Source organism: Delphinus delphis, chromosome 12 (assembly GCF_949987515.2).
Source record: "Delphinus delphis chromosome 12, mDelDel1.2, whole genome shotgun sequence".
Taxonomy (NCBI): domain Eukaryota; kingdom Metazoa; phylum Chordata; class Mammalia; order Artiodactyla; family Delphinidae; genus Delphinus; species Delphinus delphis.
The window spans coordinates 28,823,479-28,851,427 of record NC_082694.2 but is presented as its reverse complement, the minus strand read 5'-3'; the positions used below and the strand labels follow the sequence as shown (position 1 = coordinate 28,851,427).

Sequence of the window (27,949 nt, the reverse complement as noted above, 5' to 3'; positions counted from 1 at the left end):
AAATGCAAATCTGTAAAGAAAATAGCAGAGAATAAAGTAAATAATATAAACAAAAAGAAATTATTCAAGAGTTTCCAACTTTCCCTTTCACCATGACCATATACATATAGCAGTGCCACACTGTAAAGGGTTAATATTAAGACTTTCAAAATAAGAGCTAAGGGAACATCAAAAGTATTCCAGAATATTTATGTATATGGAGCCATAATCTCACTATCTGTTGTATTTCCATTGTTTCATACTATACCTTAGATGAAGATCTTCTGAAAACTTCAGACAGGCGTAGATAAATTCTTTAATTTGGTTGTAAACTTTTGGCACAAATTCAGAGAATGGAAACTTTTTTGGAAAGGGTTGCTGTAAAAGCAAGAATTAATGAAAGCCAAGTCACAAACCAACATACATTGAAAATACCTATAAATTAATTAAAATGCAAAGGAAATTTTCTTCCACACTGTGAACTGCCTGCTTAACAATCTCAAACTAAAAGAAATATATTTGTGAAAGTTTTCTGATACTAAAAAGAATAAGATTAAATTAAATAAACAATAATTCAAATGTCCTCCAAAACCTGATAAATAAATTGTGATACATTTTCAGCAATAAAAAGTAATGAGTTACTGATACATGCAACAACTTAGATGAATCTCAAAAGCATTATGTTCAGTGAAAGAAGCCAGTCTCAAAAGGTTACATACTATATGATCCCATTTATAAGGCATTCTAGAAAAGGCAAAAGTGATGGATAGCAACAAGACTGGTGGTTGGCAAAGGCTGGGGGTTAGAGGAGGAACTGATTAAGAAGGTGTAGCATGAGGGAATTTTTTGGAATCATGGAACTGTTCTGTATCATCATTGTAGTAGCACATACATGACTCAATGCATTGTCAAAACCAATACAGTTATATAGTATGGTAAATTCTACTGTATGTTTTGGGGATAAAATGTCCTAAAAGTATAATAAAAGAAAGTATTTGAAAGTGTAAGCCAAAATGGAACACTTCCAGAAATCCCCCAAACACTTCAGAGGTGACAATACCCCAAAGCCATTTACTGATTCCCCAAACAGGAACTTCTGCTCTTCTAAGCCCTTCTAAGCCCAAAAATCATCCTTTGAAGGTGTTTTAGATTTCTAACCCATTGAGTTAGAAGTTATGCCTTTAATGAGACTGATACAAAGAAAGTTTTAAGGGGATGCCAAATCAGAGAAATTTATTTTAAAGTGTTCCTTACCTTTTCCAGCTCTGTATCTTGGAATGGGAATTGTCCTACCACCTTTTTATATATCTCTTCACTTGTTACTGGTATAGGACTGTAGTTGTCAGAATCAAGTATGTTTCTATAAAGAAAATAAAAGAAGAAAGGAAGGGAGGAGGTAAAAAGGAAAGAAGGGTTAGTTGATCACTACAGTGATCACAAATAATTTTCAGATGAGCTCCAAGAGTTGTATATCCACCTCAACCCAAAATAAATATTTCCCAGTCCCTAATCTATTCCTTTTATAATACAGCTATTTGGTCTCAGGAAAGGACATCTTTTAAAAAAAAAAAAATGGAATATTACATTCTAAAACAAATGGAACACAATTATAAACATGACCTCATAGTATTTGAGATGTACAGGTCAGACAGAAAATTTTAAGGCAACATGTTGAAGCCTTAAGGCAAGTGAGAAGTAAATAATAAAAGAATGTGAGCTCTGGAGAAGGCAAAGAGGTTTTATTTGCTTTTATTAAAAAATAAGACATTTTTGATTATGTTCTTTAATTCTGTACTAGATCTAACTTTCAAAACTGGCAGATGAGGAGAAGCAAGTTCTATAATAAATCCAAATTATGTTCATTTACTTCATCTACTGCTCTACATTAAGAATGACTTTTTCTTCATCCATAGCTTTTGCCTCCTTAACTGGACTGGGGGTTCTCTAAAAGCAGAGAGCATACTACCAAAATCAAAAAAGAAATTTACTGAAGGCATCAGATCAGATGCTCTTAAAACCATGGATATATCATGTTACTAATTTTCAAGAGATAATCCTCCTCTAAATAAAACTGTATCATTAATAAACTGGGCTTTTAGAAACACAAATGCTTATATTAATATATAAATGAGTTGCACTACACGATTATCAGAGACATGTTCATAAAATGTGAAGAGTAAGATTAAAGGGACAATGTAATATCTTAAAGCTATACAAACCTGAAAGTAGGGAAAGCTGATCTGGGGAAGAGGTCTTACAGTAAGCAGAAAGATCACTTTAAGGAGTAAAGGTGCAAAAGGAGAAGAAACAAGTGAGCTGACATGAGTTGTGTGCCAGGAAAACAGTGCAAGGAAACATTTGTAAGTGGAGGTGTAATACAATAATTTTCTTATTGTTGTATGCATGCTGCAGTAACTATTTAAATAATATGCTTCAAATACTGGATTGTAATAAATCTCTTCTCTGGGTATAAGAGAATAAAGATGATGAGGAATCACATGAGTGAGTCTTCAAAAAAGTTCCAAAAAAACTAAATTACTTGAAAGGGCTCAAAAGCCACTACCTTACAAGTGAGACATAGACTGGGCATGATCCTCAAAGAGAAAATCAAAAAACAGATTAAGAAGACACAAGGTGATCTGGTTGGTATGAACCAAGGTATATGACATTCATTCAAGAAAACAAAAAAGCCAAAATGGGATCTGGGGACTCCTCACATAGTAGGTACTAATATACTGAGACTGGATATCTCAGGAACTTTATTTGGGACACCACTACACCTTATTTGAATTCTTAATCATAACTGGGATCAGAGCTAGAAAAAATAAGCCACATATACTTATTGCTTATTACATCTGAAAAACCTTATGTATAAAGACGTGTGTACACACATGCATGCACACACGTGCGTGCGCACACACACACAACTAGAGACAATTTCTCACCTGAAAATACCTGACCACTTCTTTAGCAAAGTTTCACTATATTGATCTCTGATTTCTAACAGCATGTCAAAAAGCTGATTTACAGGAAAACCATACACCTGAAACAAAATAAGAAAATAGCTTCATTTCATAAGGTGATTTTTTTTAAGCAACATGAGAGATTAGGCACTGAAAGATGTTTTTGTTCTTTGGCCAACAATTTAAATAAAACCATGATAAGAAAAATCTTTCATTCCCACCTAATATCTAGTGTTCATTCTTAAGAATTAAAAGATATATACCAATATAAGCCAGTCAGAAAAAAATTAAAAGATGAACATTAAAATTAATATATACTGGGTATAAATGTCAGCTAAGTTTTCCCTACAACTCCTTCTGTAAATCTTAGCAACCTTCAGGAATAGGGAGAGAAAATGAGAATGCTACCAATCTCACCCACTTCTAATGCTATTCTATTGAATATAATATGTGGTTCATTATTTAAAACAGTAGTTATGAAACTCCAAAATCACTTAGACATTAGATCTGAATTAAGGACATTTTGAAGAACTAAGGTAGTGAGTTCAATTAATTGATTTGCCTTGAGAAAAAAAGGGGGATGAGAACAATTTATGAGAACATAAACGGACAAGGTGATGAGCAGGAAATGCTACAAAGAGATAAAAAGTTCTAGCTCTAGGAAAAGAAGAAACACAACTAAAAACTAAAAGTTACTTACTCAAGCTTAGATAGACAATGAAAAGATTTAGAAATGATGAAACACTCATCTAGATAAGTCTGTGTAAACATAAACCACAAACCTGAAGTGTGTCAGCAAAAAGCACAATGAGGTTCTTCAAATCTAACACGAGGTTTGGATCAGAGCAGTAAGACTAAAGGAAATAAAAGACAATGAGGAAAACCACCTTTATTAAAAATAAAAGTAAATTTTAATTTACTCAACTGCTTAATGCTGCACCTGGTAAAGGCTCTCTGGAAAACCTTCCTGGTTTAAAGTAACACCAGATTCAGCCAGGGAAGAGTGAGTAAAGACTCCAATAATCCATGATCTACATTTTTAACACTTGGAAATTTAAAAACACACTTCTAAATAACTGTTTGGTTAAAGAAGAAATCAAAATTGATATTGCAGATTATTTAAAAATGAACAGCAATGAAATAGTTCAAATCAAAACCTATGGAATGCAGCTAACACCATTTTAAAAACAAATTACATCTTAAATGTGAACATTAGAAAACATAAAAGATTTAAAATAAACAAACTAAGCACTCAACTCATGAAGCTAGGCCAAAAAAGCCAAAATAAACCATAAATGAGAGAACAAAACTGATAAAATAAAAAGCAGACATTAATGACATAGAGAAGACATGAAAGATTTGATCAATGAAACCAAAAGCTCAAGTTAAACATAAAATCAATAAAATAGACAAATCACAGTTAAGTCCAATTAAACAACAAAGAGAAAACAAAACAATACAAAGAATACAAAAACAAACATAAATACAGAGGAAAATACAAATTACAAATAAAGTCTATGTATAATCTCTTATCAACAAATTTGAAAACTGAAATGACATGGAAGATATCTTCTGTGGACAAGCTACAAAGATGTATATGGCACTATTTTTCAGTGACTTTGATAGTCAAATTCTCTTAATTATAGTTTGATTACTTGCCCTCTACTTAATTGCTCAGTTCCTGAAGGAGTGTTAAATTCTCCCACAATGGTGTGGTCCCTTGGTTTCTCTTCCTACTACTTAACAGTTTTTGTTTATATACATACTGATGCTTGCTTGTCCCCAGTAAATGGGTTATTGTCTTTTTGGTGGGTTAAAAATAATATCAAAACAAATGTTCCTCTCTTCTCCCATTTAATGGTCTTTAACTTCAATCCAATTTTCTTGAAGAATATTGCCCTTTTTGCTCCCCATTCTTTATTTTCAATCTTTCTGTGTAATCTTAATGTATGAATCTCTCTTAGTAACCAAACTATAATACTTTCCAACTCTGGCATTTCTCATGAATACTTACATATTTGGACCTATTCTAGCCATCTTATTTTAAGGTTTCTATTTTCAATGATTTCTTCTTTCTTTTTTGTTTCCTTTCCTGTTTTTCATTGGATCAGTGTTTTCAGATTATCTTATACTGGTTATTAATGTTATATACTTTCTGCCCACTGTTTATTTGAAATAATCTGGGGTTTTCATCTAAAAAATGTTTTAAACTTAAGCTTCTCCTCTTTTAGGGATTCTTAATAGCATAAACTTTACAAATAATCAAACAATCAGTTATTTAGATTTATCTATGAGTTTTACTCTCATTTTTGCACCCATTTATTTACTCCCATCCCATCTTGCATTTAGAATTTCTTTTTCATCTTTGGTAAAACATCAGTAAGACAGGATGGGTGAAAAGTAAACTTTGAACCCTCATGTGTTTGGAAATGCCTTTCTTTTGCAGCACTCAAACTAAAATACACAATTTCAGATGCGAGAAAACTGTCTGCCCTAATTTACCCTGCCTGACCAAAAAAATGCATCCTTTCAACTGTAATAATCTACTCTTTCTTTAATGCAGGGAAATTTCCCTCTTTTATTTAATTATTTAAGTCCCCTGCTTTGTGACTGTTCTTTCTTTCTAAATCCCTATTAGATACAACCAAAAATCTACATCAATTATCCATGTTCCTTAACTTTCCATTCATATTTTCCATCTCTTTGTGTCTTCACTCTATATTTGGGGATATATATTTGATTTTGTCTTCTTGATCACAGAATGATATGCCGTTTTATCTATTTAATCTTTGAATTAAATTTCTCTATTATGGTAGTCATAAATTTCCAAGAAAGCAATGTTTATCTTTGATTTCTATCCTTCTGTGGCTTGCTTCCTTCCTTTTCCTCCTTACCACGTTTTTTAAAATTGTGAATATAGTATACATAAAGAAAATAATAAATAAAACCTATATGTACAACTTCACCAGGCAAACAAAACTAAATAGCACCAGCATGCCAGAAGCTCCAAAACAACTTCTTTCCTCTCCATTCAGGAAAACATTATCATGACATTTATGATAATCATTTCCATGTCTTTCCTTCATGTTTTTGCTTCTTTGTACTTTTTAACTTAATAAACTTTATTTCTTAGAGCAGTTTTGTATTTACAGATAAATTGAGCAGAAAGTACAGAGTTCCCATATATCCCTTCACACAGAAATTCATGCACAGATTCCCTTATTATAACATCTTGCATTAGTGCGGTAACATTTGGTACAGCTGATGAACCAACACTGACACACTGTTATTAACTGAAGTCCATAGTTTACATTAGAGTTACTCTTTGTGTTATATAATCTACGGGTTTTAACATATGTATAATGACATATTCCACCATTACAATATCGTAGAGAATAGCTTCACTGCTCTAAAAATTCCCTGTCTTCCACTTATTCATCCCTCCATCCCTCTCCCAAATCCTGGCAACCCTGATCTTTTTACTGTCTCCATAATTTTGCCTCTTCCATAATGTCATATAGTTGGAATCATATGAGTATATACCCTTCTCAGATTGGGTTCTTTTACTTAGCAATATGCATTTAACTTTCCTCCACATCTTTTTGTGGATTGATAGACCATTTCTTTTTTGCCACTGAATAAATATTCAATTATAAGAATGTACCAGAGTTTATCCATTCACCTGCTAAAGGACATCTTGGTTGCTTCCAGGTTTTGGCTATTATGAATAAGCTGTTATAAACATGAGTGGGCAGGTTTCTGTGTTAACATAAGTTTTCAACTAATTTGGCAAATACCTAGAGTGTACTTGCTGGATCATATAGTAAGAGTATGTTTCATTTTGTAGAAACTGCCAAACTCTCTTCTAAGCTGGCTGTACCATTTTCCATTCCCATCAACAATGAGAGTTCCTGCTGTTCCACATTCTCTTCAGCATTTGGTGTTGTCAGTATTTTAGCCATTCTAATGGGTGTGTGGTGGTAGCTCATTGTTGTTTAATTTGTAATTCCCTGAGGACATATGTTGTTGAGCATCTTTTGTATGCTTTCCTGCCATTTGAATATCTTCTTTGGTGAGGTATCTGTTCAGAATTTTTGCCTGTTTTTTAATTGGGCCCGTTTTTAAATTTTTTTCTTACTGTTGAGTGTTAAGAATTCTCTATATATTTTCAGTACCAGACCTTTATCACATATGCCTGTCAGTTCATTCTCTTAATTTCATTGCTTTGTAACCATCTAAATACTCAGTCTTACTCAATATTTTCTTTCTCAATATGATGTAAGTGGAAAAAATCTGTATGTATAAATTTCTGTCTTGCTTTTATAATTCAACATTATACTTGTGAAACTCATCCATGCTACTGTATACAGCTATAGTGTGGGCATTTTCATGCTGTATAATATTGCATGTTAGGAGTTTAACCCAGATTGTTCATTTTATTACCAATGGACATTTAAGTCATTTCTAATTTTGAAAATTCAACAATGCTGGAATGAATATTCTTGCATGTGTATTATGGTGCATTAGGGCAAGCTTCTCAAGGGAATATAGTTAGGAAAAGTATTTCTGGTTCATGAGGATCTTCGATTTTAAAAGATGATGCTAATTTTTTTCAAAGGGGTTCTGAATACTTCATATCCTTATCAACATTTGTGTTATTAATTCTTACATAATGTTATCTCATTTGGTTTTAATTTGCATTTCAATGATGCACTAAAGTTGAGCATCTTTCACGTTTCTCAGCCAAGCGAATTCCTTCCTTAGTGAAGTACCTGTTTAAATCTTTTGCTTGTTTTTTCTATTGTCTGTCTCTATTGTCATGATGAATAGTGAAATTTTTGTATTTTTTGTTAGTTCTTTGCTGATTTTGTGTTGAAAACATCATTTCTCATCATATAGCTTGTTTTATCTACATCTTTCATTTTTTTGTTTTTTCTTACAGCTTTAACGCAGCTTAATGTTTAATGTATGAATCTTTTCCTTTCTGGTTAGTGCCTTTGGTATTTTAGTTAGGAATTCCTTCCCCAACCTGAATCATAAAGATATTCTCTTATACTATCTTCTGAAAGATTTATGGCCTTACATTTTACATTTTGATATTTTATCAACCTGAAACTCATTTTTTGGTATATTATTTCCCCCATACTGATAGTCAACTGTCCCAGTACTATTCATTGAAATGTCTGTCCTCTACCCACTGACCTGCAATACTATCTCTTTTATAAATATCAAAGATCTTTTTTGGAGGCCCTATATTCTGTTTCATTATTTATCCAATGACAGTACCGGAGTGTCTGGTACTCATTTAATAAGATTTCTAAATTAAGTCTTGATATCCAGCAGAGAAAACCCACCAACCTTATCTCAGTCTTAAGGAGTCTCTTAGCTGTTCCTGGCTTTTGTACTGGCTTAAGACCATAATTCAAAAAGAGCCACGTACCAAAATGTTCATTGCAGCTCTATTTACAATAGCCAGGAGATGGAAACAACCTAAGTGTTCATGATCGGATGAACGCATAAAGAAGATGTGGCACATATATACAATGGAATATTACTCAACCATAAAAAGAAACGAAATTGAGTTATTTGTAGTGAGGTGGATGGACCTAGAGTCTGTCATACAAAGTGAAGTAAGTCATAAAGAGAAAGACAAATACTGTATGCTAACACATATATATGGAATCTAAGGGGGAAAAAAATGTCCTGAAGAACCTAGGGGTAAGACAGGAATAAAGACACAGACCTACTAGAGAATGGACTTGAGGATATGGGGTGAGGGAAGGGTAAGCTGTGACAAAGTGAGAGAGTGGCATGGACGTATATACACTACGAAACGTAAAATAGATAGCTAGTGGGAAGCAGCCGCATAGCACAGGGAGATCAGCTCGGTGCTTTGTGACCACCTAGAGGGGTGGGATGCAGAGGGTGTGAGGGAGGGAGACGCAAGAGGGAAGAGATATGGGAACATATGTATATGTATAACTGATACACTTTGTTATAAAGCAGAAACTAACACACCATTGTAAAGCAATTACACTCCAATATGTTACAATCAGATTGCAAAGGTACTCATCCTCCCAAAAATAAGATTATTGAGATTTTGACTGCCACTGAATTAAATTTATAGATCAATTTTAAGAGAACAGATATCTACAATAATAACTCTTCCAATCAATGAACATGCTATTTCAATTTTATTTAGGTCCTCTTTAATTCCTTTTCGTCTCTCAAAAACATTTTAGAATTTTCTCCATGGAGGTCTTGAACATATTTTGCTAGATATATTTCTACTACTTTTAATGTATGCTATTGTATCAATTTTATCTTTTAAAAATTTTAACTTTTCAACTTTTACTCCTGGTTTATAAAATGACAGTTGATTTTGCATAATGATTTTGTATCAGGGAACATGCTAACCTTTTCCATTAATTGTAATAAATTTTCTGTAAATTCTTTGAATTTTCAATGTACAAAAATATATCATCAGCAAAAATGACAATTTTGTTTCTTCCTTTCAAAGTTGTATTTTTTAATTTATTTATGTTTCTATCTTTACAACAGTAAGCACGACTTCAAATACAATACAAAATAGGAGTAATGGTAATTAAATATGATACTTATTATAGGTTTTTGAGGATAGATTTTTATCAGTTTAAAGAAATTCTCTTATGTTTTCAATTTACTAAGAGATCTTACCATGAATTTATGGTGTGTTTTATTAAATGCTGTTCTGTATCTATTGAAATGATTACATAATTTTTGTCCTCTAATCTATTAATTCATTAAATTATGTTAATAGACTTTGTAATATTGAACTAAGCTTGCATTTGCAATGATAAACTCAACATATTAATGCTTTTTGTAAACTGCTGAATTCTGTTTTCTAATATTTTATTTAAGATTTCTGATCTATATTTATGAATAAGCCTGTATATTTATGAGTTTATGAGTTCTTATACTATCCTCATCTGGCTTCATTATCAAGATTACACACACCTCATAAATGAGTTGGTGTTTCCTCTTTTCTATTCTCCAAGAGTTTATGTAAGATAGGAATTCAAGAAAAAAACTCCCTAGACCTGAAGATTTCTTTAAGGGAAGAATTTTGACTGCTTTTTGTTTACTTCTGATTCAGTCTTAACCTGAAAAGAATAGTTCTTTCCAGTTTAATGTGGGGGAGGGCACCATATTAGACTCTCCATCCCAGATAGGCCCCAGAGACTATCAAATCTGAGTACAAATTGCCTGGACTAACAAGTAACTTCAAGGCAAATGCAGCTTAAGTGTTTAAGTCTATCTTTCTGGACCTCTGGACTCTCAATCTCCCCTGGATTTGGCCTGGTAATTCCTTAATAACCTTACTAAGCACTCTAGATTTAAACAACATCTTATATGCAGTACATAAAGCAGTACTTTTAGTTGTTTCAAGCTGAACAGCTGCTATGAATGACCTAGCTTCCTATATTCCTAAAATGAGAAATAATTATTACTTTATAAATTTATCTCCCAGTCCATGAGTTATTTGTATTTGCTAAAGAATAGCTATGCAATTTGTTTATTATTGTCTTCTATTTGATGTAACTGGTTTTCCTCAAATATTCTACAACTCGGCATTTGTTTATGTTTAGAAATGAAGGACTAGATTGACTAGTATGTATAACCGGTATGGGTTTCACCCTCTGCAGCTTTTAAGTCTGTTTTCCAAAAACTGACTACAGGCTCTTTGTAGGTGGGTGGGGCAGATGAATCACCTTGCTCAAAAAGTAGTACTAGAGAACTTCACTAATCATGTTATCATCTCTTTATGTTGATGGTAAGGTTGGCCAAAGGAATTGGGTAACCTGCTGTCTAGCCAAGATTTTTAGAAGGTAGACCTCTAAATAATTTCCCTTAAGATTTCTCGCAGCCTCATTCCTGCTCATAACATTTGCTGACTGAATTTAGAGTGTTCCTAGATTCCATTTGGAACAATGTTTCCTACTTTGACAATACCCTCTACACCATATTTAATGCAATATTTTCTTTTCTCAGGTGGAGTCATTATTCTGATTCCTTCTGTTTTCTAAATTCAAAGAAATTTTTCAAAACTTCTGGCCTACAGAGGTACTTTGCAGTGTTTCTCTTTTTAGTTTTTCTTACATGTTATTTCAATAGCAATTTGGTTAGAGAGCTGCACGACATATATGCTTAGTACACCCTTTGACTCAAAGAAATCTAAAATATGTGTGTCTGTGGGGGGGTGGGTATGGATGTGGGTGTGTATAAAACCACTATTACAAAGCATGGAGCTGATCTCCCTGTGCTATGCGGCTGCTTCCCACTAGCTATCTATTTTACATTTGGTAGCGTATATATGTCCATGCCACTCTCTCACTTCGTCCCAGCTTACCCTTCCCACTCCCTGTGTCCTCAAGTCCATTCTCTACGTCTGTGTCTTTATCCCTGTCCTGCCCCTAGGTTCTTCATAACCTTTTTTTTTTTAGATTCCATATATATGTATAGCTGATTCACTTTGTTATAAAGCAGATACTAACATACCATTGTAAAGCAATTATACTCCAATAAAGATGTTAAAATCAATCAATCACACACACACAAAAAAACCCCACTATTACAGTATACACTCTTGTCTGCCCATCACATAATAAGAAAAAATGTCCAATATTTAATAGCTACAAAACATGAGGAGTTTTGGCCACACAAATTATATTGTTCCATAATTTTAAATAGTAAAAAGATACCTTTGTAGTATTATCAGATGATCTGTTTATCATTCTATTGGCAGTCATACTAGCAATTATATTAACAGATCTTCTAATATTAAACCATTCCTGATATGAATTCTTTGTATTAGAATATTATTCTTTTAATATACAGGTACTGCTAAATTTGAATTCTAAGTTAGATGGATTGTATAAGATTGCATAAGATTTTTATCATGTTTTGAAATCAGCACTAAGAATATTATATCTTTCAAAATGTTTCCAATTTATGCAATGACTGATAATTCAATCAGAAAATATAAAAAGTTTTAATTAGTGACACAGAAAGTTAGAAAAATATACAGATTTTTTATAAAAAATAACCACTCAGATATAATGTTTCCTTTTCAGATTTGTTTTGATGTTTAGGTTGTTCTTATTTTTCTTTCTTGCTGATAACGTAACACAATAAATAGTGTCATAAAATAGAATTGGTATCTGTGGCATCAACTACTTTGTCTCATAATGGATAAAAATGGTTCAGTCAGTAAATGTACGTGATGCTGAGTTCTATTTTAATGGTTCTGTTGAAATACAATTCCCATACCATACTACTCACCCATTTAAAGTATGTAATTCAACAGTTTTTAGTTTTTTAAATATTTTTGCAGACATGTGCAAACATAACCACAGTCAGTTTTAGAACATTTTCTTCATCTCAAAGAGAAACCCTGCCCCTTAAGCTATCACCTACTTATTCCTTGTATCCATTCCCAGCCCTAGGAGACCACTAATTTCTTTCTGCCTCTGTAGACTGATGCTAAACTATTTTTTTAAAGGTATTTTTGTTATTTATTCTTCAGTTCAAAAGAATACACAGTAGATCTACAAGGAAACATTCCATTAAGATTAATTTTCTCCATAGATATACACTTTAATCAGCACATTGTAAAGTGTCCTATTCTTCATGACAATAAGTATGGTTGCATAATGAGGAAAACAGTATATTTTCCTGCTGAGAGACTCCTATAGATTTGTCACATTCTCAAATGTGAAAAACCGCTGCTTTAAAAAAAGAAATTGTTTGGAAGAAATCTAAGTTTTCTAAAAGAAAAACACCTTTTCCCAGGAAAAAAATAAAATTGGTGAAATCAGGGAAATGGACAGATATAAAATAAACAAAATCAAAGACTTCTCTCCCACAGAATGACAGTAATACTAGTTAATAAATATGAATCAGAAACAAACCTTCCTCAAAATACTACCTGAAATAAACCATAAAATACCAAAAATAGGACTTAGATAGGGAGCACATAAAATATTTTACCAAAAGATATAAAAGCAGGGCTTCCCTGGTGGCGCAGTGGTTGAGAGTCCACCTGCTGATGCATGGGACACGGGTTCGTGCCCCGGTCCAGGAAGATCCCACATGCCGCGGAGCGGCTGGGCCCATGAGCCATGGCTGCTGAGCCTGCGCGTCCGGAGCCTGTGCTCCACAACAGGAGAGGCCACAACAGTAAGAGGCCCGCGTACCGCAAAAAAAAAAAAAAAAGCAAATAAGTGAGAAAAATACATATATTCCTGTTGAAAAATACCAGATGCTGAAATATGTCAATTACCTCCATTTAAATTTGCAGATTTACTGCATACTAACACTATAGGTCAGTTTTAGGGGGAGGTAAGAGGTGCAAGGGATGTGACAAAGTGATTCTCAAATTAACCTAGAAGAATAATAAGGAGGTAAATAGTATATTTTAAAAAGAGGATTTTATAGGACATATATGTCATATAAGAAATTAAAGCATACTATATCAGATGTAATAATCAAAACAATGTTGTACTGGTTCAAGACATATAGAGAGAAGGAAGGGGGCAGGCAGCAATCAGAGCCTAGAAACAGATCTTAGTATTTATATAACATATTATGATAAATGTGGCCTTCAAAATAGGTTGGGAAAGGACAGACATTTATGAACTGAATGCTGCATTCCCCCCGAAATTCTATTTTGAAGCCCTAGTGCCAGTGTAGCCTTGTTTGGAGAAGAGGCCTTGGAGAGATAATTAAAGTCAAATGAAGTCATATGGGTAAGGTCCTAATCTGATGGGATTGGTGTCCTTATAAAAGGAGAAGACACTAGAATACATGCTGAGGAAGGGCCATGTGAGAACACAATGAGAATGTGATCATCTGAAACCCAGGAGGGTCCTTACCAGAAACCAACCATGATGGCACCTTGATCTCAGACTTTCAGCTTCTGGAACTGTGAGAAAATAAATTTCTGTTGTTTAAGCTACCCAATCTATATATTTCATTATGGTAACCTGAGCTGAATAAAACAACAGATTATCACAATAATGTTATTGGAGGTGATGAGTCATTTTCAAAATAAAGTCCAACCTCACACACAACACTAAAATAAACTTTTAGTTTATGAATTATATGTTAAACAAGTAACTACAGAAATACTAAAACTAAACATAGGCAAATAATTACATTTATTTGGAATAAGGAAGACATAAATAGTAAGGTTAAAGATCAATAAATTTAACTCCATTAAAAATTTTAAACTTCTGTAAAGCCATGGAAAAGAAAATCAAAGGTTAGAAACACATGAAACTAAGGAAATATTTACAACCTATACATCAGACTAGAGATTAACATTCAGATTAAGGTTAATGTTAAACATTAACATCCATGTGTTACTAATAAATATAAAATAAAACGATTAAAATACAAAATAAAGGCAATGCATAGGAACAGGAAATTCTAAGAAGATATACAAATAACTAAAAAGATGTGAAGAGATTTTTAATATCAGTATTAAAGAAAACCATTAAATTAATTTCTGACATATAATTTCTGACATTATTATTATATTGAGAATGACTTATTGTTTTTAAACGTAACTTTCTGCGGAATAAAAGGAATAGGGAAATAGGAATCCTAACAGATGATGCTTAGTGATGCTAAATGGTTCAATCTTTTTGTATAGCAAATTAGCAATACACATCCAGAGCCTCAGAAATATACAGATCCTTTAACTCACTAAATTCACATCTAAGAATTTATCCTAAGTATAATTAATGTGCAAGGATATGTTAATAAAAATATTTACTTCAATGTTTATAACAGCTTAAAAAAACTTTTTAAAAAAGTATATCAAGTGAATTAATTTTTTAAAATGGTGCATTCCTAAAAATGGAATATTATACAAATGCACATTAAAACTAATACAAATTCATTAGATATTAAATGAAAAATACAGCATGTTTTACGTAAAATATATATTGTATATCATGTATTCATTCACAGAAAAAGGGGTCTTGAAATTTACATATAAGAAAGCTAATAATAATCATGCCAGGGATCATGGCCAAACTCGTTACTATTAATAATCAATATTTCCTAACTATCTTTTAATAACCATGTTATCTTTGTATAACTTTTTTATGTAAGAGCACACCATGCAATGGAGGAAAGTAAAGCATTTAAAAAATGATCCTAGGGGCTTCCCTGGTGGCGCAGTGGTTGAGAGTCCGCCTGCCAATGCAGGGGACACGGGTTCGTGACCCGGTCCGGGAAGATCCCACATGCCGCGGATCGGCTGGGCCCGTGAGCCATGGCCGCTGAGCCTGCGCGTCCGGAGCCTGAGCTCTGCAGCGGGAGAGGCCACAACAGTGAGAGGCCCGCGTACCGCAAAAAAAAAAAAAAAAAAAATGATCCTAGGACAATGGATATACTATTGCAAGAAAAAATAAAACGAGATCTTTAATCATACTCTAAATGACAATAAGAATAGGTGGTAGTAACTATATAAATGTGTAACAATCAAGCCATGAAATAGTTGAGACTGTTTTTTAGTCTCAGAACAGGCAGAACTTTTAAAAAATATTTTTTAATTTTCCAGACTTTATTATGACACAAGCATATTAATGGTAAAAATGTCAGGTCAAGTCCTTGGACACAAATAAGCAATGGGAGACATTTTAAAATAAGATAAATATAATTAGATACATAAACATTTAACATTTTAAATACTAAAGAAGAAACCACCAACAAAAATAAAAGGAGAAAAATATTTGCAACACATTCAATAACGACATACCCTCTTTGGTTTCAAACTCATACGTTAATCAATCTCCTAGAACCTACTGCTTGAACAGCACAAAAAGTATCTCAAAGTAATCACAGCCAAAGATAACTTACGACTTCCCCACTCCAAACCATCAAAACCAACACTATCATCCAAGGAAGGAAACTATAAACCTAGGCATTAGCTTGATACTTTTTTCTACCTTACCTCTTGTATATTAAACCATCAGAAAGTATAATTAATCTTACTTCCTAAAAATCTCTCAAACTCATCCACATCTCTCTATATCTACTATCACCTTGGTTCAGCAATCATCATCTCTTGTCTGGAATACTAGACTAGCCTACTAACTGTTTTCCCCACATCCATTCTCAACCCTCATCTGTAATTTAGCCAGAACAATCTTTTAAAAATAGAAATCTGACTTTCTCACTCCAATTTACCCTACTCCTGCCCCCAACACACACATACTCACTCAACCCACTGCTTAAAGGGTCAAACAGGTCCTAAATAATATGACACCTACCTACTTCTTTATTCTCACTTCCTATCTTAGTTGCCTAGCTTTCTATGTTTATGTTCTAACCACTCGGGACATCTTTCAGTTTCCTAAAATGGCTACAATCCCTTCAATTATAGATTTTACACATGGTATTTACTCTAGAACACTTGCTAATGACTAGATAAAGAGAGTTGAAGGGTTATGAATGACTTTTAAGTTTCTGGCTAGCATAACTAGATGTATACTATTCTTGAAATTTTTTAAATACCAAATTATCTTCTATTATTAACTCCTCACTATTATTCCTCAAACACTTCAGACATAAAAGTACCTCAAAGTCCTTGTACTACTGTTCCTTTCACCTGGAATGATCTTTTAATTGATCTTTACACAAATAGTTACTCCTTGATATTTAGATCTCAGAATGCCACTTCAGATCAACCAGTCAAAAGCAGGCACCTTGTTGCCCTAATCTATCACTCTATTTTAATTGTCTACATTGTATTATCACTGTCTGATATTCCTATTTATTTGTTTATTGGGAATCTCCCCAATTAAAATATAACTCTCTGAGAGCAAAGACTTTATTCTTATTCATTCTTGTATTCCCATTGCCAACATGTAATCCTTGTTTAAGAAATATTGAATGAATGAATAATTCAGAGCCAGCATTCTCTGCTTGTAATAAAGTAGATTATCATCAACAATTGATGCTATCATAAAATATATCAATAGATCATGGGAACTCATAATTAAGCAACTTACTGAAATGTTGTAGAGTAAGAATAAATCTGTGAACTCCAAATCAGTATTAATAGGCATTACGAAGGCAATATGGAGTAGTGGCTAAGAACATGGGCTCTGCAGTCACACAGTCGCGGTTTGAATCCAAGCTCCACCACTTACTGGGTGACATCAGGCTGGTTACCTAACCTCTCTGAGGTTCAGTTCCCCAGGCTATAGGGTAAATATAACAATAGCACGTGCCTTATAGGGATGAAGTGAGGATGAATTATATATGCAGTACACAATAACAATATAATAACAATGCCTGAGACATAGACAGCAATCAAATGTTAGCTGCTGTTTTCTTATTGCAAAGAGCATTCACAAAAGTGGGCTTAGTGTTAGAGAACATGCAGTTTGAAGTGACTACTTCCATACATCTTTGAAGAAGATGACTCCAAATGGGTGATTTCAAACAATACACATATGATGATTTTAAAGCAGTAGAAGACTGAATAGCGTATAGATAATTAGCTTGAAGTAAGAACTTCTCTCGTGCTTCTTACATACCGAGTGAGTACGGAGTGCTGCGATGGTTTTTGAAAGTGCCATTTCCCACAGTTCATCGATGTAGGCTCTATTTACTAAACCCTGGGTTGTATGTAAAATGTGATCTTCAACCACAAAAAAGCTAAGATTGAGGAAAAAAGAAAGCACAGCTGTCAGAAATTACAGTTTGACTACTATCATAAGGGGATGACAAACATTAAGAGTTGTCATCAAATTGGAAGTTAATACTAGTCATTTTTTCTTAAAGAAAGCCGTTTGGTATCACAAACAAAATCAGATTTCTTAGACTTGGAATTATACCTCTAATCATGATATCATCTTAACCACTTCTTTAGAAATTGGAGTTACATTCCTATTAAATGTTAATCATGTTATCTAGAAATTTTAAAGGGAAGAAGAAAAATGTTTATAGGTAAAGAAGGCTAATTTCACTACATTAAAATCAACAGCCCATTAATACATTTTAAAAAACGAATAGAATCTAAAGAGATAATGGAAGTTAAAGCACGCATTTTTTTAAGAATCCAACACACAAAATACCAAAATAATTCCGCTTATATAAACTTTCTCATCAAAGTGCTGAAAAGATATCTTACAAAGGTAAAAAAAAAAATACACACGTATTTTTTAACATTCTTCTGTGGCTTCTTAATTTTTATGCATCTAAAATGTATCTTCAGCTTTCTTGCCTAAATATTCATACAAATTAAAACAATTCTTTAAATAGGGAATTGTTATGATACATTTTAATCAAAGGTATCAATTACATTGCAACAATCTAAACTTGGAAAAAAAAGAAATTTCATGGAACAATCCAACTTATTTCCCTTCTTTTTAACTGCAAAGTCACTATTTTGCAATTAGAATAAGCTGTCTATATTTGGGATGTTTATTTGGGAACTGCAATTCCATACTAGTATATATACTCCAGATGAGGATGGCAAACTATACAGTCCATGGAACAAATCTGGCCCACTGCTTGTTTTTATAAACAGTGTTTTATTGGAACACAGCCATTGTCTTTCATTTACATATTGTCTATAGCTGCTTTCGTACCACAACAAAGCTGAATAGTTCTAACAGAAACCGTATGGCCTGCTGAGCCTAAAATACTTTACTATTTGGCCCTTTTAGAAAAAAACTTGCCAACTTTTGCTGATTATTTGGTTCCCTCTTAACAATAATGAAAAAACAGAACATCACATATAATGACTACAATTCAATATTTTTCTCCCTTTATCCATAAAAAGGATTCCTCAACAATATAGAATTATGTTCCCCAACATAATTCTATGAAACGAATAGACATTCCTTTAAAATCATCAGATATTCAAAACAAATCTTGTCTTAAGAATTTAGAAAAGAAAAAAAATTTCCCAAAGAACACGATATACTTTTCCAAGTCTCACAAAAAGTGTATAAACAATTGAAAGTGTATAAATTTAAAACACACACACACATACCCACCCTACAATTTGATTAAAATACTTCCTGTAGCCATCTAAAGTTTCATGCTGCAACAAAGCAAAGAGAAAAAAGTTATTGTTTCTGTTTTGACACATTAAGACAGTTAAAATCAGCTAATTAATTTCTTAAGGCTCAATTCCAAAGACTATAAAGTAAATATAATAATAGTACCTACCTTATAGGATTACAGTGAGGATGAAATGAGATAATACATATCTAGTACTTAGAACAATGCCTGACACATAGCAAACAACAGATGTTAGTTGCTACTTTCTTAATGCAAGTCACATCCAGTGGTCCCAGAGTGACAGTTTGGGGTGGAGGTGGGGGGAAGCCCAAATGGAAAATAATTAAAAGATACCAGAGAAGAAAAGTGAAAAAGGGAGAAAAGTAAAGGTGGTGATCCTACCATGTTAGAAGGAGGCTGGAGCACCAAACGAGCCTGTTTTCGCCTCTGTTTTCGGTAGTAGTTCTCAAACGTTTCCCGGGCACCCTGTTAAACAAACAAAAGGAAACGGGTTGATACATTTGGACCAATTACTCTAGTATTTTATGGGAAATTCCCAGGTCAGGAATTGAGGCAGCCCCACATTTCTCAAAATCTGCTATTTTAACACTGATAATCTTCGGAAAAATAAAAATAACTTATTGAACCTTACTTACAAATACCAATAGAGATCGATACAAAAAATTCTTAAGAGGAAACTACCAGAACTCAGCCTCCAACACACCAAAGCTGGTTTCTGAATCAATTATCACAAATTCACAAGAAAGACAAACCAACATTCTCATAGGTTATAACAACAGTTTAGAAAATGGTTCTTAAAAAAAAAAAACCTCACAGAACATTCCAGAATAAAAACTAGTCTCAAATAAATCATGACCAAAAGGCCAAAGGGAGGCAGGAAAAAGGCAGGAGCTGAGAACATTAAGTCAGTCTTCTCAAACAGAATATAATCTAGCACAGGATTAATACCAAAAAGGAAGAAACAAAGCCCTGAAAAGTCTTAGCACACAGTTTCTACTTTTCATTTAGGGTTTCTGGGCTTAAACTGAAAGGTGCTCTAGAGAACAAAAGCTAACTCATGAGCTCTATAACTAGGGTTGAATAGTGTCCTCTCAAAATTCATGTCCTTCCCAGGACCTCACAACATGAACCTATTTAGAAATAGGGTCATTACAGATGTAATTAGTTAAATTAAGATGCAGTCATACTACAGTAGGGTGAGCCTTAATCCAATATAACTGGTGTCTTCATAAGAAGAGGAAAATGCTATATGAAGGCAGAAACACAGGGAGAACACCATATGGTGCCACAAGCAGAGATGGGACTGATGCAGCTGCAAGCCAGGGAACACCAAGGACTGCTGGCCACCACCAGAAGCTACAGAAAGGCAAGGAAAGATTCTACCCAGAATCTGAGAGGGAGGATGGCCTTCTGTCATCCTCATTTTGGATTTCTAGTCTCCAAAACCGTGACAGAACAAATTTCTCTTATTTTAAGCCACCCAGTTTGTGCTACTTGATTATAGCAGCCGTAAGAAACTGATATAAGCTCAAAGCTTTTAAAACATGATGCTTCCCATTATTAAACTCTACTCTCAACCCAAGACTTTTCTAAATAAACAAGAGTAGAAAGGGAAAGACAGCATTACACAGTGGTTAAGAGTACTGATTTTAGAACCAAATGATTTTATTCAAACCATGGCTCTGCCCCTTACTAGCTGTATAACTCATATGACTAGCTATATAGCTTCCCTTTCATTATTTTAACTTCCAGTATTTAACTCTTTACCTTTCACTAATAGATGTGCTATGGTTTACTCATTTGTAGAGATGCCAAACTCACATGGTTGTAATAAGGATTTAGAAGAGTTATAAAGCTTTTAGAATAGTACCTGATAAATAATAACCACTATGCAAGTACTTATTTAAAACATAAATAAGATGAAATCAGTGATGAAACAGAAAGCCCAGCCCATGTGAACATAAACTCCATGAAATACCTGGTTCAGTTTTCTTCACCTTCCCAAAAGTCTGAAGAATTTTACTCAATATGACTTCTTTGTTAGATCCCTAAACCAGGAAAGCTGTTTAAGGTACTAAATCATGCAGCCTCAATAGTGTAGCTCAGGCGTGGGCAAATGTTTTCCATAATGGGCAGGACAGTAAATAGGCTTTGGCGAGCCATCCAGTCTCTGATGCTACTACTCAACTCTGCTGCTGTAGTGCAAAAGCAGCCATAGACAACTCATAAATGAGTGTGGCTGTGTTCCAATAAAACCTGATTTGTGAAAACTGAAATTAGAATTTCGTATCATTTTCACCTGTCATGAAACATTACTCCTCTTATGATTTTTTTAATGAATACCAACCATTTAAAAATGTAAAAGTTCACACAGGTCATACAGAAACAGGCAGCAGGCTGGATTTGGCCCATAAGTCACGGTTTGATGACCCCTGGGGTAGCTTAAAAACAAAGGTTTTAAAACACTAAAGTTATTATAACTGTACACATCTGAATTTTTCTGCCTAAAAAATGAAAACAAACATTAAGACAGCTATTTCAAGGCTTTCTTAGTCTATAAGTTAGTGAGGTAGCAAATAATTCTATTTAAGAAATAAAAAGTGGAAACTGCCTCTTGGTTTGTTAAAGCTGTTCCCCACTTGTCACCATTTCACAGCATAGAGGTATTATTAAATGTCAATTACATTCTATACACACTGAATGGCTTTTCATTTTAAGGTTAACAGCCCTAAAGGCCCTTTATTATTTTAGTGTGACGTTACACTTTCAACATGCTTTCTAGCCAAGATACACTTAGCTGAGAATTTAGGGAAAGCCTTCTAATTAGAACACACTATATTAACTTAATTATTTGTTGTAAATGGTAGAAAATAAACAAGATGAAATTCTATATAAAAACCAAATCATGAACCTCTACTTAATTCTAAAGTATATACATTTTGCTTTTTCAATAAAATTAAAACATAAGAAAAAACCAATTTATCTAATAGGTCTGGCTTCCCCATTTACAAAAATGAGCTAGATTTTCCCTAGTGGGTGCTAAATAAATTCACCTCTGATTATTCTATTTCCTTTGCCAATTTTGTCAACTCAATGCTTATTGGAGAAATTTGAGAAATAGAGGTCTGACCAATCCAGTTGAGTAAATGATGAAGTGCCTGTCTATTCACAAATAAGTCAACAGACAGTGAACTATAGAGATCTGCCACTTCAGTCTCAAGCTCCTTTAATCACTCAAATGAAAAAACAAAACACAAACCAAAAAAGCCACCTCAAAAGCTACTGAAGGTATAAACAAATAGATATAAAACAATCGGCAGGCAAGCAAAAGTTGTTCTGTTTTTCATTTTATGTCATTAGTATGACAGTGCTACGAAGGCTGTATAATAATTAATGAACTAATACAATGTCACAGAAAAATTAGTCACAGTGTTTATAAAGTGCTCACCATGTGATAGACACTGAGAATCTCCTCATTGAATTTATAGTCTATGGTGGAAGACTAGAAATTAAACAAGCAATTATATAAAATCCTATTAAAATTATATTAGAATCCTATGTATTGAAGTGGGATGTATGTCTGAGTGTGTGTGTGTATGCGTGTGCGCACGTGCACCTAGGGGGTGGGAGGAATGTTAGAGAAAGATTCTCAGGAAAAAAATGACATTTATACTCATAATTGAAGAATGACTCAGAAGAATAAGCCAGGTAAACAGAAAGAAAAAAAAAAGTGTTCCTTGTAGACACAGAGAAGTTCAAAGAAAAAAGGTATCACATTTCCCATGAATTGAAAGAAGTTCTTCATGGCTGGAACTTCAGGGTGTAAAGGAGAGGGATGATAAGAGACGAGGCTGGAGGACTTTGTAAATCGTGTTAAGATATTTGGACTTCAACTCTAGGTTTAGACACCTGGAAGTTGTAATATAGTGAGTAGAATAAAGGAAGGAGAAATTAGCTACAAAAAGATCAGTCAGAATCTGATATATATTTAGGAGGCATAAGCCAATTGGATATATGTGGTAAAGGACATGAAGGAAAGAAGGCTGATGTGAGGTTTCTAACCTAGTTAACTAGTTTAGTTGGTGGCGTCATTTAATGAGAGAGGAATCAGAAGAAAATACAGTTGATTATTACCCATGGTTTCCTAATTTGCAAATTTGCCTACCTGCTAAAATTTATGTGTAGCCTCAAAATCAATACTCGTGGCACTTTCATAGTCATTCAAGGACGTACACAGCGTGGGGAAAATTTTGCGTTGCCCGATGCACATGTTCCTAGCTGAGGCCGAACAAAGCAACACTCTTCTTTCTTATTTCACTTCACACACTATAAACAATTATTCTTTTCATGGTCTATCTAGTGCCACATTTTTCAAATTTTTGTGCTTTTTTAAAATATTTGAGGCATAATTGACATAACATTATATTAGTTTCAGATGTACAACTTAATGATTCAATATTTGTGTATACTGCAAAATGATCACCAAAATAACTCTAGTTAACATCTATCACCATGTAGTTATACATACTTTTTTCTTGTAATGAGAACTTTTAAGATCTGCTTTCTTAGCAAGTTGCAAATATATAATACAGTATTATTAACTATAGTCACCATGCTGTACATTCCATCCCCAGGACTTATTTATTTTATAACAAAGTTTGTACCTTTTGACCACCTTCATCCAATTCCTCCAACCCCTACTCCCTGCCTCTGGCAACCACCAATCTGTTCTCTGTAACTATGGGTCCAGATGGGTTTTGTTCATTTATTTAGATTCCACATATAAGTGAGTTACAACAGAGTGTCCGTCTTTCCCTGTCTGACTTATTTCACTTAGTATAATGACCTCAAGGTCTACTCACGTTGTCACAAATAGAAAGATCTCTTATTTGAAATCTTTATATGACTGAATAATATTCCATTGTGCATATATGTACCACATCTTTATCCATTCATCTACTGATGGATATTTAGGTTGTTTCCATATCTTGGCTATTGTAGATAATACTGCAACATGGGGATGCATTTATCTTTTCGAGTTAATGTTTTTATTTTCTTTGGATAAATGCCCAGAAGTGGAATTCCTGGTTCATATGGTAGTTCTATTTTTATTTTTTTGAGGAACCTCCACACTGTTTTCCAGAGTGGCTGAAACAATGTACATTCCCACCAACAGTGTAAGAGGGTTCCCTCATCCCACATTCTGGTAGCACGAAAAAGGAGAATCCATGCAGTAGAGGGGTGAACAACCAATCTATTCATCAATTCAGGATTGTATTTTCAATCCAGAAGGCATACCATGGAAAAGGGATAAACTGTCTTTTGACTTTTAAGGTTTGCTCTGTTGATGACAGCAAAACACACATCACTCAACAGGTGGATTTCTCAATCCATTCTATCAGCTCTAAATGTAGAGAAAATTTATTCCAATTTGGACAACGTCGTGAATTATCAGCCTTATTTATCAATGAGTATTGTAAATTTTCAGACTTTAATATATCTAAAGTATATTAGTACTAAGTTAAGAAACACTTAGGTTTGCAGAGAGACCTTCAAGATAGCAGAGGAGTAAGACGTGGAGATCACCATCCTCCACACATCTACATGTGGAACAACTCCTAGAGAACACCTACTGAATGCTTGCAGAAGACCTCAGATTTCTGAAAAGGCAAGAAACTCCCCATGTACCTGGGTAGGGCAAAAAAAGGAAGAAAAAACAGAAACAAAAGAATAGGGAAAGAACCTGCACCTCTGGCAGGAGGTTGTGAAGGAGGAAAAGTTTCCATGCACTAGGGAGCCCCTTCACTGGCAGAGATGGGGGCTGGCGGGGGGGAAGCATCAGAGCCACGGAGGAAAGCGCAGCAACAGCGGTGCAGAGGGCAGAGTGGAGAGATTCCCGCACAGAAGATCGGTGCCGACCAGCACTCACCAGGCTGAGAGGCTTGCCTGCTCAGCCGCCGGGACGGGTGGGGGCTGGGAGCTGAGGCTCGGCTTCAGAGGTCAGATCCCAGGGAGAGGACTGGGGTTGGCTGTGTGAACACAGCCTGAAGGGGGCTAGTGCGCCACAGCTAACTGGGAGGGAGTCTGGGAAAAAGTTGGGACCTGCCTAAGAGGCAAGAGACAATTGTTTCGGGGTGCATGAGGAGAGGCAAGTCAGAGCACCGCCTAAACAAGCTCCAGAGACGGGCATGAGCCATGGCTATCAGAGCAGACACCAGACAGGCAAGAAATGCTAATAAGGCTGCTCCTGCAGCCATCAAGAATCCTGTGTGCAAGCACAGGTCACTATTCACACCTCCCCTCCCGGGAGCCTGTCCAGCCCGCCACTGCCAGAGTCCCATGATCCAAGGACAACTTCCCTGGGAGAAAACACAGCATGCCTCAGGCTGGTGCTACGTCACGCTGGGCTCTGCTGTTGCAGGCTCGCACCGCATTCCGTACCCCTCCCTCCCCCTGGCCTGACTGTGCCACAGCCCCCTAATCAGCTGCTGCATTAACCCCATCCTGTCTGGGCAAAGAACAGACACCCTCAGGTGACCTACACGCACAGGCGGGCCAAATCCAAAGCTGAACACCAGGAGCTGTGCAAACAAAGAAGAGAAAGGGAAATTTCTCCCAGGAGCCTCAGGAGGAACAGATTAAATCTTCACAATCAACTTGATATACCCTGCATCTCTGGAATATCATCCCAACATAGAGGCTGCAGACTTCTTGTGACTTTCTCTGTATAGCTTTGCTTTTACCATTTGTCCTAGGGTTCTGTCTGGTGTTTTTGGTTTTTTGTGGTTTTTTAGTATAGTTTTTAGTGTTTGTTATCACTGGTGGATTATTTTCTCGTTTGGTTGCACTCTTCTTTCATTCTTTTTTTTATTACTTTAAAATTGTTTTTATTTTTAATAATTTTCATTTTAATAACTTTATTTTATTTTTTTCTTTATTTTTTTCTTATTTTCTCCCTTTTCTTCTGAGCCATGTGGCTCACAGGGTCTTGGTGCTCCAGCCGGGTGTCAGGCCTGTGCCTCTGAGGTGGAAGAGCCGAGTTCACGACATTGGACTACCAGAGACCTCTCGGCTCCATGTAATATCAAACGGCAAAAGCTTTACCAGAGATCTCCATTTCAATGCTAAGACCCAGATCCAACCACCAGCAAGCTACACTGCTGGACACCCTATGCCAAAAAACTAGCAAGACAGGAACACAACCCCACCCATTAGCAGAGAGGCTGCCTAAAATCATAATAAGATAACACATACCCCAAAACACATCACCAGACGTGGTCCGGCCCACCAGAAAGACAAATCCAGCCTCATCCACCAAAACACAGGTACCAGTCCCCTCCACCAGGAAGCCTACACACCCCACTGAACCAGCTTTACCAACTGGGGGCAAACACCAAAAACAAGGGGAACTACAAACCTGCAGCCTTCAGAAATGAGACCCCAAGAGCAGTATGTTAAGCAAAATGAGAAGACACAGGAACACATAGCAAATGAAGGAGCAAGGTAAAAAACCACCAGAACAAACAAATGAAGAGGAAATAGGCAGTCTACCTGAAAAAGAACTGAGAGTAATGATAGTAAAGATGATCCAAAATCTTGGAAACAGAATGGAGAAAATACAAGAAACGTTTAACAAGGAACTAGAAGAACTAAAGACCAAACAAACAATGATGAAAAACATAATAAATGATATTGAAAATTCACTAGAATGAATCAACAGCAGAATAACTGAGGCAGAAGAACACATAGGTGACCCGGACCATAAAACAGTGGAAATAACTATCGCAGAGAAGAAAAAAGAAAAAAGAATGAACACCATTCAGAACAGTCTCAGAGACCTCTGGGACAACATGAAATGCACCAACATTCAAATTATAGGGGTCCCAGAAGAAGAGAAAAAGAAAGGGACTGAGAAACTATTTGAAGGGATTATAGTTGAAAACTTCCCTAATATGGGATAGGAAACAGTTCATCAAGTCCAGGAAGTACAGAGAGTCCCATACAGGATACACCCAAGGAGAAACACGCCAAGACACATATTAATCAAACTATCAAAAATTAAATACAAAGAAAAAAATATTAAAAGCAGCAAGGGAAAAGCAACAAATGACATCCAAGGGATTCCCCATAAGGTTAACAGCTGATCTTTCAGCAGAAACTCTGCAATCCAGAAGGGACTGGCAGGACGTATTTAAACTGATGAAAGGGAAAAACCTACAACCAAGATTACTCTACCCAGCAAGGATCTCATTCAGATTTGATGGGGAAATCAAAAGCTTTACAGACAAGCAAAAGCTAATAGATCTCAGCACCACCAAACCAGCTTTACAACAAATGCTAAAGGAACTTCTCTAGGCAGGAAACACAAGAGAAGGAAAAGGCCTGCAATAACAAACCCCAAACAATTAAGAAAATGGTAATAGGAACATACAAATCAATAATTACCTTAAATGTAAATGGATGAAATGCTCCAACCAAAAGACATAGACTGGCTGAATGGATACAAAAACAAGACCCATATATATGCTGTCCATAACAGGACCACTTCAGACCTAAGGACACACACAGACTTAAAGTGAGGGGACAGAAAAAGATATTCCATGCAAATGGAAATCAAAAGAAAGCTGGAGTAGCAATTCTCATATCAGATAAAACAGACTTTAGAATAAAGACTATTAGAAGAGACAAAGAAGGAAACTACATAATGATCAAGGTATCAATCCAAGAACATATAACAATTGTAAATATTTATTCACTCAAAGAGGAGCACCTCAATACATAATGCTAACAGCCATAAAAGGGGAAATCGACAGTAGCACAATAATAGTAGGGGACTTTAATATCCCACTTTCGCCACTGGACAGATCATCCAAAATGAAAATAAATAAAGAAACACAAACCTTAAATGATACATTAAA

At 34.8% G+C, this 27,949-nt stretch overlaps 1 protein-coding gene across 3 annotated transcripts in view; it reads right to left on the bottom strand.

Annotated features, from left to right (window-relative positions):
- Positions 1-27,949, bottom strand: part of EXOC6B (exocyst complex component 6B) — a 708,543-nt gene that overhangs the window by 338,371 nt on the left and 342,223 nt on the right. For all 3 annotated transcript variants that reach the window (XM_060026390.1, XM_060026391.1, XM_060026392.1), the window contains 7 exons: positions 19,413-19,496; positions 19,004-19,050; positions 17,537-17,657; positions 3,725-3,796; positions 2,925-3,022; positions 1,234-1,339; positions 248-357 (listed from right to left, as the gene is read on the bottom strand). In XM_060026390.1, coding sequence (XP_059882373.1) covers positions 248-357; positions 1,234-1,339; positions 2,925-3,022; positions 3,725-3,796; positions 17,537-17,657; positions 19,004-19,050; positions 19,413-19,496 — 638 coding nt within the window. The remainder of the gene's footprint in view (positions 1-247; positions 358-1,233; positions 1,340-2,924; positions 3,023-3,724; positions 3,797-17,536; positions 17,658-19,003; positions 19,051-19,412; positions 19,497-27,949) is intronic.